At 36.3% G+C, this 12,843-nt stretch overlaps 2 protein-coding genes across 2 annotated transcripts; both read right to left on the bottom strand.

The window, feature by feature from the left end:
- Positions 1-825: 825 nt before the first annotated feature.
- Positions 826-1,427, bottom strand: LOC117119018. The gene has a single exon (XM_033263800.1). It carries the CDS (start codon positions 1,386-1,388, stop codon positions 966-968), a length of 423 nt encoding a protein of 140 aa, XP_033119691.1. The 5' UTR covers positions 1,389-1,427; the 3' UTR covers positions 826-965.
- Positions 1,428-1,523: 96 nt separating this feature from the next.
- On the bottom strand, positions 1,524-9,751 carry LOC117119058. Its single transcript, XM_033263868.1, has 7 exons — positions 9,535-9,751; positions 7,953-9,068; positions 5,687-7,828; positions 4,316-5,102; positions 3,392-3,658; positions 3,047-3,084; positions 1,524-2,437 (listed from the first exon to the last, which is right to left on the bottom strand). Exons 5-7 carry the CDS (start codon positions 3,523-3,525, stop codon positions 1,548-1,550), a joined length of 1,062 nt encoding a protein of 353 aa, XP_033119759.1. The 5' UTR covers positions 3,526-3,658; positions 4,316-5,102; positions 5,687-7,828; positions 7,953-9,068; positions 9,535-9,751; the 3' UTR covers positions 1,524-1,547.
- Between the last annotated feature and the right edge of the window lie 3,092 nt (positions 9,752-12,843).

Raw genomic sequence — 12,843 nt, forward strand, 5'->3', positions numbered from 1 at the left:
CTCTAGTAGTTATTTAAAAGAAAATTTAAACTTTTTCTAGTTTTTTTTTCATGTAAAGTACTGTATATCATAGAGCTAAATTACAAAATATAACTGCAATATTTCAATGTTAAATGTTACCAATAAAATGCGTTGCCTACAGTATAGAAATATGGAGCTGTAATACATATTCTATTCATATAAAGACCACTTTATTAAACTAGTATATCCAGTAAACTGTTATTAAAACACAATCATCATTTTCTTGTCCATTGTTCAATAAAAGTTAATCATGACAATCAGTACGCCCTATATATTGTGATCATTCTGATGTTGCCTTTCTGTAATCTGAAATTTGTTTTATATCATTAAAATAGAAATATAATGCATATTTTACTGTACAATTTTTTGAAATACAATCAGTCTCCCTCCAATTAAACACCACTTTTGTGATTCAGTTTTTCATGTGTTGGTTTTACAGCATTGGTCTTAAATTAGGCCATTATTACTGTAACTAATGACACTGCAATTTTGGCGTTCATTGGGGCAGCAAAGAAGTGGATAGAGACTTATTTAGAGGGTCTTTAATTGGAGGGAGACATTTATGTACTGTGTACATATACCGTCTAACTCACTTTTTTGCAGAATGGGTCTTTCCCAAAGAAACATTTGATTTTACACATGCTGACAGTTTGTGGGGGGGCTACTCTCCTAACTTTTTTTTTTGCTATAAGCTTTGAATTGGTATCCTCTGTGGACAGTTTTCGCTTTAATGGACGCCCAGATCCAATAGTTCTATGTCCACCAAGTGAAGATTTTCTGCGTGCCACAGCTGTAGGTTGCACTCCAATCAATTTTCCTAATCTTTTTGGGTACTTGTTGTTCACCATCCTCTCACCAGAATATTTACCAAAAGTTTGAAGAGCTGAAATCAATGCAGCATCTGTCTTATTTTGCTTAAACTGTTGAAAGAGCAGGATACTGCATCACAAAAGATGTTTAAGTTCCTTTTCCTTTAGGAGTTCTATGAAATGTTGTTCTTGTTCCTCATGCTGCCTTAAAAGTGATATGTTAGTTGAAAGATCAGTGTCTATGTCAGATGAATGATGAGAGCCTACATCCATTGAGGGTTGAGTATTGCTGTCACTCAAACAAGCATCTGCATCAGGCAAGGGAGACACATGTTCATGATCCACTGCAGAGTTAGCATTTTCACTTTCACCAGATTTCAACGATGAAAACCATTGATCGTGCATTTTGCATCCTGTGGCAATGGTGTAAAATATTTTTCTAAGTGATGGACTGTTTACTGGACTAGTGTTGATATTGTTGATAGAAAAGTACTTATAAACAATGTGTTGATGTTTGCATGGCCCACCAACAACACATGAGCATGTTGCAGTGTCCATGTTTACGCTGTAGGTTACACCTTCTGTGTTTTGTGATGGTACCTCAAATGAGTTTGCATCAGTTTGAATAATATTATCTTTGGTGAGCTGCCATCCACTAACTGAAGCATATCTCAATGCAACAGCCTTTTCCAACCTATTGTTGGCAACATCAATTAATCACCGTTCATAGTGCACTTCGACCCTCGTTAAAAGAAAATCAAACAGCTGAACCATATTGAAAGCCTTAGTTCGTTGGAATACATGGTCTTTCAAAATCCGCATTGCTGCCTCACAGTAGTTGTTAGTGTTGTTTGAGCGCATTGGTAGATTGGAACGGTAACACAAAGCCCATTTGTCACGTCTTTCATATAATTTGTTTATATGGTCTACAAACCGTGGATAAATATTTCCCCTAACATCACTTATTAACTCTTCATATAGAGCATGCATCTGAGCTTCTGAGGGGGCATACAGGATCGCCTTAACCATGCCTAATAATCGTGGCCTATTGCCTTTCTTAATCTTGTGTTTGCTATCCCATAAGTACCTCCACATAGCCTGCAAAATGTAGAATGTGCAAAGAACAGCTACGGACTGAGGATACACATTTGCAATCGCCTTTCTCTCAGCATCACAGTCATCTGTCATGAAAACAGATGGTCCTTTTTCTGGATTACCACTGAAATCATCGGTAGGCAAAACCTGCTTAAGAAGATTAAGGCCCTCTGTTATTACCTCTTCAGTTTCCGATGTGGTGATAAGTAAACCTAATGGAAGACCTCCTGCACAACTATGTGTCAGAATCACAAAAATACGACAGCCATGACGGTCTACACCACCCAAAGAATCAATAAAAGCAAGTTCACCACTCTGTTTTATATTTCTGTGGACACGTTTCATCAGTGGTGTACATATGGCAACAACCACATTTTCACCAACTCGCTTTATCTTGGCAAGTTCTTCATTATTTGTTTCATAAACTTGCTGAATCTTTGCCTCAAGGTCACTGAGCATTGCTTCGCCATCATATTCTCCATAGTTTTCCTTATTACATTTTGTAGTACAACCTAAATGAAAAATATACGGTAAATTATGTGATACAGTAAATTACATTACTATTGAATATTTAAAGACTGAACAACTAAATTACAGTATTCATTTTTAAGATTTAAGTAGACTAAATATACACTGTACTGCAGTTACCTGGTATAATCAAGCAGGTATCCCCGAACAACTACCTTTTGTTTATTGTCATAAGTACTCACCACCAACCACCCCTACCCCCCCCCCCCCCCCCAAAAAAAAAAAAAAATCTGCTTTCTGCTGACAAAATCTATGTTTCCTAGTACAGTAAATTACATCAGTATGAGTCTTTCTAATTAAATATTAACATTTATTTTTACCTTTAAAACATATATTTTTGTATGGACAGGTTTATTTCAATTAAAAGAACATTTTTTTTCACACCCAACTCAGACAAATATCATGTGCATAGGGTTGAAATAGTTAAGAAACTGCATTACAGTAATGAAAATACTTTTTTCTTTTTTTCATTTAACTCCTGTATTATGTCTAAATACATAATAATGTTAAAATCACAAAAAACATAGTAGTTCAATAAGCTTAAGAGACATTTATTGAATTATTCTTGCCACCATTTATTGAATGATTCTTACTATTATGTAAATTATTAATTTCCTGTAGAATCTTTATACTGGAATTGTAAAAAAAAAGTTTTTTAAAACAGTTGCACTACATTATTTATTGGCACAATAAAAACAGGTAATGAAGATTTTATTACGGTATAGATTTTATTTATATTCAGATAAATTGATCTGTGTATTTTATGTTGTTCACCCTGCTTTTTTTACTTTAATTTATTTTTAAATTTTATCCAATCCATTTTAGTGAATATTTTTTAAATCAATGGTCTTTTAATTAATGTACAGTATCTTTAAACCTCAATAAACAACAGAAGAAAAAAACCTCAATAAACAGGAAAAAAAATTAGTTTAACTTACTGGTAGCACCACTGTTGATCAGGGCATTCTCGGCGGTCAGCAGCAACTAGAACATAATTGTCCCCATGTCTGTCTTGTAGATCATACTTGTGTGCATGGAGGGCAGCTGATGGTGAATATCCCACTGCAAACATATCCAAAAACTTCTTCTACACAGCTTCTGATACATCACGGTGTCTTAAGGCGTCAGCACAAAAGATTGGATGGTTGTGAATAAAATTCAAATGTACCAACATTGGATAGGCTTGCAAATGAATATCTGAAGATCTGCAAGTAGCAAAGAAAAATTGTCTCATGATGCAGCAATAATGAAAAATTCAAACAAAAAGATAAAATATACTTTGTAGTCATTTATTTCATATGGTTGACCAAAAGATATTATTTTTTTACTCTTTTGTTGTGGGAAGTTATGCTCACTTTGTGTTGTGTAACTTGGTTTTGCGAATAGAGATTTGAGGAAAAAAGTACAATAAACTCTGTATTAAATCTCTGGGGCAGATGGTATCGCATCCACAGTTTTGAAATAATTAGAGTACAATAAGGCTAAAAAAATTGTGAAGATATCAATTATCCTTTAAATCAATTTTAAGTTCAAGTAGCTAGATATATCTGTTACACAAGAAAAATGCTTTTATCTATATGTGTACACTAATAAACTATTAATAATAATTGCATAGCAATTTAATGACAATTAAATGTTTACAATTAGGCCCTATTTAAAGAAATTAGCATTTGCTATGAAAGTTTTTAAAAAAAATCTTTCACAAAAATACAAATTTGCAAAATTTACTTTTTAGTACTTACACAGTAGAATAATAAACTATCAAAAATAAATTTATAATAGTTTAGTAGAATACTAAACTGCAAAATAGTTTAGTAGAATACGAAACTATTAAAGCTTTATTTTAATTTTATAATATTTACCTGCTTTTTCGGTTGGTTGTCGTGAGAAGCTGCTCTTCCTGTAGCAATGTTCAAGAGACAATCAGATGTTGATGCTGGTGATGAGAAGGGGTCACATGATTCTGTGATGGCATTGTACAAAGCATCTCTATGGCGACTATCTTTCTTAATCTTACTGGGCCGTAGCTGTGTCGCTGGTTGCTGTACAGTTTCTAATCCTGTCATACGTCTTAGCTCTGTCACAGACATACCACGCTGGGTTGATGTGATGCACCACTTCTTATGGCATTCCACGAGTAGTGAAACCCTACAATTCCTCATGGGTGATGCTGCATCTCTATTGACTGTCTATTCCAATGTTAAGTCAATGGCAGATCATGAGAAACTTTTCCGTACGCCTTATGGAATAGGCCCCTGCCTGGAGCACTGCCCGACTTTGTGGTGTTGCTTTCATTAGTTGGTTGAGAAACAGCACACCCCACCGTGCATAGTTTGGTCGATTGAGTCCAAAAAAATATCAATCATATCATGGAATGTGTTGATGTAGGCATTGACGTCGTTGGTACGCAAGGCTCTCATGAAATTCCTGTGGATTCTGTTTACCATACGGATATACATGCTCCAGTATTGGGCAGTTGGGCCAAATTTAAGATTTTTTGTGTCATGTGCTAACACTCCAATAACAAAATCTTCGTACCCTTAGGTTTACTGAAAGTAGTGGTCATTTATTCATCTCAAACATCTGAATATTGATACCATGTACAAACGTAAACTTAGTGTGGGTACATAGCCTGGTGAACTTGTTCTGCTAAGTAAAACACAAAAGAAAACATTCACCAATCATATAGCCACAAAGATAAAAACCATTAAACAATCATATAAACTGTCAGTGTTATACATGTAAAACGTGAACGTATCAACAAGCTATTTACCTGTAGCAGCTCTACCCTCACGCACTCAAGTGTGACGAACCACCGCAGTGGCGAATCCTCGCAACTTAATGATGATCATATTTTTACGATGATTACTTAATTTAAACAACCTACATAGCATCGTATCCGCCTATGGTAATATTATAACATGAATCAATGGAATCACCAAATATTCTTCTTTCATCTAGTCGACGTCTTAATGACTGTTATGATGTTATCAGCAGATAAATTTGAGCAATTAGAAAAATAGTTATCATGGTATTACAACTGAATTGAACGTGCATACGACGCAGTTAGAGCTTCGTGTATTATGATCGTTAACTAGCAGCATAGGCCCTAGGACTATATCATACCTGGGAAAACACCAGGCCTAGAAGCATATATAACATAACTTATTCCATCAATACTGGACTAATCAACAAGTATTATATGTAACATATAAATGGTAACTTTAACTAACCTTCAACAGTGTTTATAAAACTATTCTAAACAGTAATCTTTGTTTATACGAATATTTCTCTAGCAGCTTGCATTCGGTGGTTCTAGAACATTCCTTTCCTGCAGTAGCGTAGTGCCCGTTACCTTGCCAACACTTTAGAGAGGGCAGCAAAATAGAAAAAACCAATATGCGACAGCATTTACACTGTCAACAGGTATTCGGCACTGCTTTCATCTATAAATATCCCAATAGCACCATAGAAGGCCAACTCCAAATGGAAGTTTCCAAGCAAGATGAGAAGCTTATCGAACAGAGGTGCTTCTAATGCCTGGATCGAGTATGCCTTGAGAGCCACAGCCAGGTCGTAGGTAACAACACCATATTCTTGACGAGTTTCAATGGCGACGTTCATACTTTTAATGGTTTCAAGAACAACATTGTTTATGGTTGGTGGGGCCGATATTGGATCCATGTACATAATTTTATGTTGTGGTAGGTCATCGACGAACTGTGAATAAAATCCAGGAAAAAGTGGCAATGGCTTATCAACTTCGGACAGAAGCAACCAGTAGAAATCAACTGTATGAAGTGATGTAAGGCTCTTTGTTGTTTCCTGATAATTGTTTGGTACTGATAAGTCAAATTGGGCTTTTTTTAGTTGCTTGTAATATGGCTCGATTTCACGTTCTTTTCCATCAAACTGCCTTCTTTTCTTCCCACATCTGATATTAGAAACACTTGGCATGTCATCTGCTTGGTTTGAGTTGGCCTCTTGTGTGTTCTGGTAGCAGATCCCACCTGTAGCATGGAGGGTGTCTTTCCCATCAATTGTATCCATATTAACATCATAATTATCCCATGCAAGCCCTGTGCCATGGTTGGAAAACATTTCAACACCGTCAGGAGCATCTTGATCATTTGCCTTAGCCGAAAATGCAAACTCGGTCTCTAATGACTTGACTTCGTTGTAGCTCGGGCTGTGTCCCAGATGATTCAATATATATGTAGGATTAATTTTGAACCAGTTAAAGTCCCTAGACCCAATCCAAGTACTGTGTGTTTCCAAGGCCATACAGAACCCTTTGATATGTTATACACTGCATCTGATGACATGCCTAGCACTTTAATATTTACTGCTTCTCCAGAAGGTTCACGAAGGCCACAGAGTAGTGTTTTGTAAAACAGCACAATTTCTTCTGGCAGGTCAAGTGAACATGCATTTAGTGCCTCTACAGATGTTGGTATCGGTGTTAGAGTTTTTGGCATCGTCTTCATTGTGGCTCGAAGCTGGAGTGCTGCAGTACAAATCACATGTAGGTTCTTATCATCGTTATGGAGGCTTGCTCTAGCATCAGCATCAGACATGCTAGAATTTTATACAAAATTTCCTTGTCGATGGTTGTACATAGATATTGAAATCTTGTCCCCAAATTTGTCCTTTATTCTTCTTCAATAATGCCTGTGATGTGTAAGCAGACAACATCACTTTGCAATTCCCAATGACATCGATCTCAATTAGGGCTGATATTGTTCCAAAGGTAATGGAATGCAGTTGCCTATTTGAAACCGTTTCAGTTTTTGGATCGGCTCCATCAACTTCTTTAAAAACTCTCAACGGCATGATTTGTGACATTGGGCTTCTTTAGCAATTAAATCAACCCCACTTTGAACAAAAACCTTCACCCGCTCATTGCTACTTTTTGGAGCTGCTTTAAATATGGCATCACAACCATCTTTCATAGGACAATCTGACAATGGCTCCTCCTTTTGGTTGATGGTTTTTCATCGCAAAATACAAAATATGCAGGATCCCTTCAATAACCCTTTCTCATCTGATGGTGGCATCAAACTTCTGCGCCGGGTTTTTGGCTTCTTTGGTGGAGATTCCTTCTGGGAACCACTTGATGGCCTTTTAATGGCCGTGTACTTTCTGTAGCATTTCGAGTGGTACCTTGCATTGTCTGAATGTTGCTGCAAATTGACTTCTGTAGTTATATCTCTGTAGCGATCCGACTTTAGTGCAAGTCTCAACTCTGCTGCTCTCTTGAATAAACACCATGTTCTTTCCACAAACATTTTCAGTGAGTCACCTTGACTTGTCCTGTAAATGATGCACACCATATTGACTTCACAATCAGTGTCCATGGTGGATGTGTCTAATGCCTAAAACAAAAGCAAATTAGCATACATATTAGTGTGTGGTTATTACAAAGTTATAAAAATATAATAAGTAAATGAAGTATAATTGGTATAAATAAAATTAGTCTACTTTAACATTAATACATACCTGAATAGATGTCTCACACATTTCAGTATCTGTAGTGATGTTATCATCTATTGTGGATGTGCCTGCTGCCTAAAAACAAAAGCAAATTAGCATACATATTAGTGTGTGCTTATGTAAAAGCCAGTAGATTATACCGCTGTGCTAAAGGGACGTCCCTACTTGACCAGGAGCTAATAGACTGCTTGTTGATCACTACCCTTATAGAAATCTGTACTAACTTGCGCACAAGCTTGCAGTAGGTATGCTTGCCGCAAGCTTACGTGCAACCTTGCATGCAAGCTTGCAGGGTTCCAAATATGTAAATTAGATTCTGCAAGCTTGCAAATATAGCATTTGCTGTATATAGCAATGGCTTGTGAACATGGCTTTCACAAGCTTGCGAAGGCCTTGCAAGCTTCTGCAAGCTTGCAAATACAGCTTCCGCAAGCTTGCGAATAGCCTCCGTATGCTTGCAGAAGCCCCATTATGTAGGCTTTTGCAAGCTTGCGAACATGCCTTGCAAGCTAATTTCGAAACAGGATTTTGCAAGATAAATTTGGCCACTTGTGCTCCTGCAAGATTATATTTCCTGCAAAAACCAAGTCAAAATGCATGATTACTGCCTTTGTTTTAAATCAATTCTACATTCCTTAAAATACAAATTCAATAATTATACACATACAAAATACTAATCAAGCTATATATTTTTTTTATTGTTTTTTTTTTCAAATTTTCAACAAATTGTCAACTTTATACTTTTTCAACAAATTGTCAATTTTATAACTTTTCAACAAATTTTCAACTTTTCATTGGTATTGGTTGCTTACATGGTCAATACATAATGGTTCTAGATGAAATAAATTTTATTTCTTTACTGTACATACAGTATGAGTTGTTAACATAGTCAAATCAATATGTAGAATGACTTTATCACAGGATCTGTACTGTACATATTGAGGGTTGCTAATAATCAGTTTCACAAAATATTGTTGAATGCCACTGTGGACTTATCTTAAGAGGACTTGTTTTTCCTCGCACGCCTCACAGTTGCGCATTTCTGATTTATTTTTGAATTAAATTCTTGTTGCGTCATGCAGCTTTGACCTGATGATAAACGAAATCGTCGAAGCACACACTCTGAAAGTTAAAATACTGACTCTATAATATATATATTATATAATGTTCAAAGCATGCAGAAGCTGTTTGCTTCTGTTCATTTTATACTTGTAACTAAAAAAAAACACAGGAACATGAAGTCGATAATCGTTATTTAAACAGGCCAGTACGGGCCCCTGCCAAGTTTAATCTGTGTTACTGATCGAGTTTCTAGTCCACATTTCAAGCGCCCTGAGCATCTTACATTAGATGGATTTGTGCGCTATATAAAACTACATTATTATTATTATTACTGGAAAAAGAACCCTCCCTCACAACCCAGCGTAGGGGCCTGTTGATGGTAGTGTAAGGAAAATACAGGAGACCAAAAGGTATTGGTTTGGAGAGTATGGACAGTAGTTTTGAAGATGATGGAAGTTGAAAACAGACATAGCATATAAAGATAAAACAGAAAGAATACATTACAAACAATGAATATACCTATTACCTTTTATTTCATGGAGTTTAAGTGGATCCAGAGGTTGTGTGTTGTCACATTGCTTTTTCACAGCATTTCTGACGCTGCATGGTTTTCCCCTGGCCAGACTCTCTTCACTAAACACTGCTACCAATAAGGCATATAACAGACTTTCTTTCGTCTTGCCTTGACTGAAAGTCCTTTGCTTTACTATATCTGTCACAATAGGTTTGCCACCTGGGTAAAGTGCTGTCTCTTATACACATCTAGATGTGTATAAGAGACAGTATATATATATCAAAGAAAGGTAAATACAGTGTTCGAATAAAGATCATGATAGCACACCATGTATCATAGCTCTCAATGAATGTTTTCCTATGAAGAAATAAAGAAATTGTGCAATAAAATGCCTTTGACAGGATTCGAATCTGTGACCTCTCGCTGAGAATGCGAGCGTCATAACCATTAGATGACAGGCTTTCTGGTAAACAGATTCGAATAACCATCAGATACATTCTATTACACAAACAGATACAAATAATAGCATATAATATGTAACAATATTATATATAATAATAATAAAGGTAGCCATTAACACTGCTAATTATATATCAATCATCAATGAAAGGTAAATACAGTGTTTGAATAAAGGACATGATAATACACTGTGTAGTATAGCTCTCAACATATGTTGTCCTATAAAGAAATAAGGAAGGTACAGTAGAAAGTTACTTGGAAAAACCAAACATAGGCCTACTTAATTTAATGAATATGGACAAATATTCTTGTATGTAAATGTGTATGTATATACCATACTGTTTGTTAAATGGCTGTTGTTATTGAAATGAAATATGTTTCTTTATAATATTAGCAAAAAAAAAACAAAAAAACAAAACAAAACAATGCCTGTTATGGTTTTACCTTAATGTTATTTTTAAGTATGCATCTGAAGTAGGAACTGGTGAAGAAATGGATGAAGGAATGGGTGGTGAAGAAATGGTTGAAGGAATAGGTGGTGAAGAAATGGATGAAGGAATGGGTGGTGGAAGGAATGGGCGGTGAATGAATGGGTAATGATGACCGAGTCTCAGAAATTCACTTCTTGAATGGCACCAATGCAGATCTAGATACCAAGGATGAAAACCGTATTCTTATGCCAACATTTAAAAAATACATTCTTACCAACACTGAATGTTGTCGGGGGATTTGTAACAATTTGTCCCTCCAATTCTTTAACTCTCTTCTTAAGGGTTTCAACTTCATCTCTCGGTTCTTCGTATACCTAAATAAGAAATGCAACACAATGTTTTTTATTACTGGATACAAATAATGTACAGAAAATTTTGTTAAATAGCCTGTTAAAACACAAGTTATTTTTTTACATTTAAAATTTAGAGTATTTTCAGTTTGTTGAATATATTGACTATGCAACAGCCTTTGAACATGTACAATAAATAAAATTGCCTTGTGTTGTGTCTCAAGTATAGCACCTCCCTGCTGCCAGACTCAACATGGAATTTCCCATAATGGTTACTACTTTAGTACAGTGCTACTGCTACTACTGTTGCCAAGTTGGGCCCTAAAATAATAACATTTTGAACAACAAATTAAAAATGTAAGGTCTTCATAACTCTTCACTGCACAATATTATTTTTATTATTATTGCAAACTTCTCAAGTACTATGGAACTACTAAAAATACTGTATTAATTCTATGGAAATCTATCATCATAGGCCTAGGCCCTGGACCCATAAATAAATAGGTCTAGGCTTAGACTAAGTCCACAACAAATGACTTTTTCATCAGAATATTTTGGATAAAGTGTCCCCTACTGTAGGCCTCACAGCAGAATGATAAATCATTGTAGCCTAGGCCTACGTAACGTGAAGAGTTAGGTACAGTATGAAGACCTTTATATTTGTATGAATCGTTATTATTATTATTTAAAAATTAAAGGCCCAGCTCCTCATATAAAGTAGGCCTAGGCCTAGGTCTAGCCTAGGGGGGGGCCAGGCCTAGGCCTACTATTATTATTTAATGGAGAGAGCCCCTCCATCCCAGCAGCATCGAGTTGGACTGACCGGATCATATGGTTTAAAAAGATAAAAACAATAATTAAATAATACAAACAAATAGCCTAGGCCTAGTTGTAGTAGTAGTAGTAGGCCCTATGGTATTTAATAATTTAGGCATACCAGGCCCTACAAAACTTACCGCTTATTTTCAAGATTTCCCCAGGGTACAACCTGCTGTCACTAAACCGAATGTGCGATTGCTTGCTTCCTCTCGCGCACCTTCACGCTCGACAAGCAAACAAAATGCTAACTAGTTTTTCTAGTATCCAAAATAAGTCTAGACACCACCTTTTCTTTGGTTTGCAGGGGCGTACCGTGGGGGGGGGGGGTCGACGGCTGCGGTCGACCCCTTTAAATATGCTCGCTTCACTCACAAATAACTCACCCCGCAAATTCCGAAAGCTTCGCAATTGCTCCGAGTTCGGCTTCCCCCTGCGCTTTCGTTTCGACCCCTCCCCCACCACCTTAGATTTTTCACCGTACGCCCCTGGTTTGGGTATTTCATCTTCATGTTAATTGTTCCGGTTGAGGCTCTAGAGCAAACAATTGTTTGACAAAGCTACGATCCATATTTTATTCTTTCAAAATTGTAACGGTAAATTGCAGTCTTGCTGCAGTTCTGAGATTTTTCGTTTTTACTGCGCTATAAAGGTAGAAAACGGCCGTATTACTTTATTTTTAAAACGACAGCCCGCTACTGTCATTGGCCGGAGGTTGGTCGTCTTCTCATACTATACTACTTTAGGCCTAGGTCTAATCGATAACAAAGGAAGGAAGATCGAAACCATGAAGTACTAGTAATGTCATGAATACTCCACAAAACAGAAAAAGAAGGGGACCATATGCATTTTCTTTGTAAATGGAAACTTGTCTGGAGACAACACAGAAGGGCAATGCCGAAAGTGTCGAAATGGCGACTAGACAAGTTGAGAAACAAAGTAGACCTACTACTGTAATAAGTTTGCATTGTAGCCCAACAAAGAACTTCTTCAAATTCTGTTTTTATTTGTCTTTTATTTACACTATATTGAAAAAAAAAGTGGGTGCCGGGCCAAAGCCTAGTCCTATATGTATTTGGGAAGGCCTTGCCTACACTGTTACAGACCTCGAGTAGTGCCAAAGTGCGAGCCAGCGAGTCATGCGAGCCAATGTGTGAGCCATGCGAGCCATACATTTTTTTTTTTTTTTTTTTTTTTTTTTTTTTTTTTTTTTTTTTTTATTTATTTTTAAATATAATATCTCTTTCCTTTTTTTTTTTTTTCTT

Source organism: Anneissia japonica, unplaced genomic scaffold (assembly GCF_011630105.1).
Source record: "Anneissia japonica isolate Jap-2015-1 unplaced genomic scaffold, ASM1163010v1 scaffold1826_len1998817_cov189, whole genome shotgun sequence".
Taxonomy (NCBI): Eukaryota; Metazoa; Echinodermata; class Crinoidea; order Comatulida; family Comatulidae; genus Anneissia; species Anneissia japonica.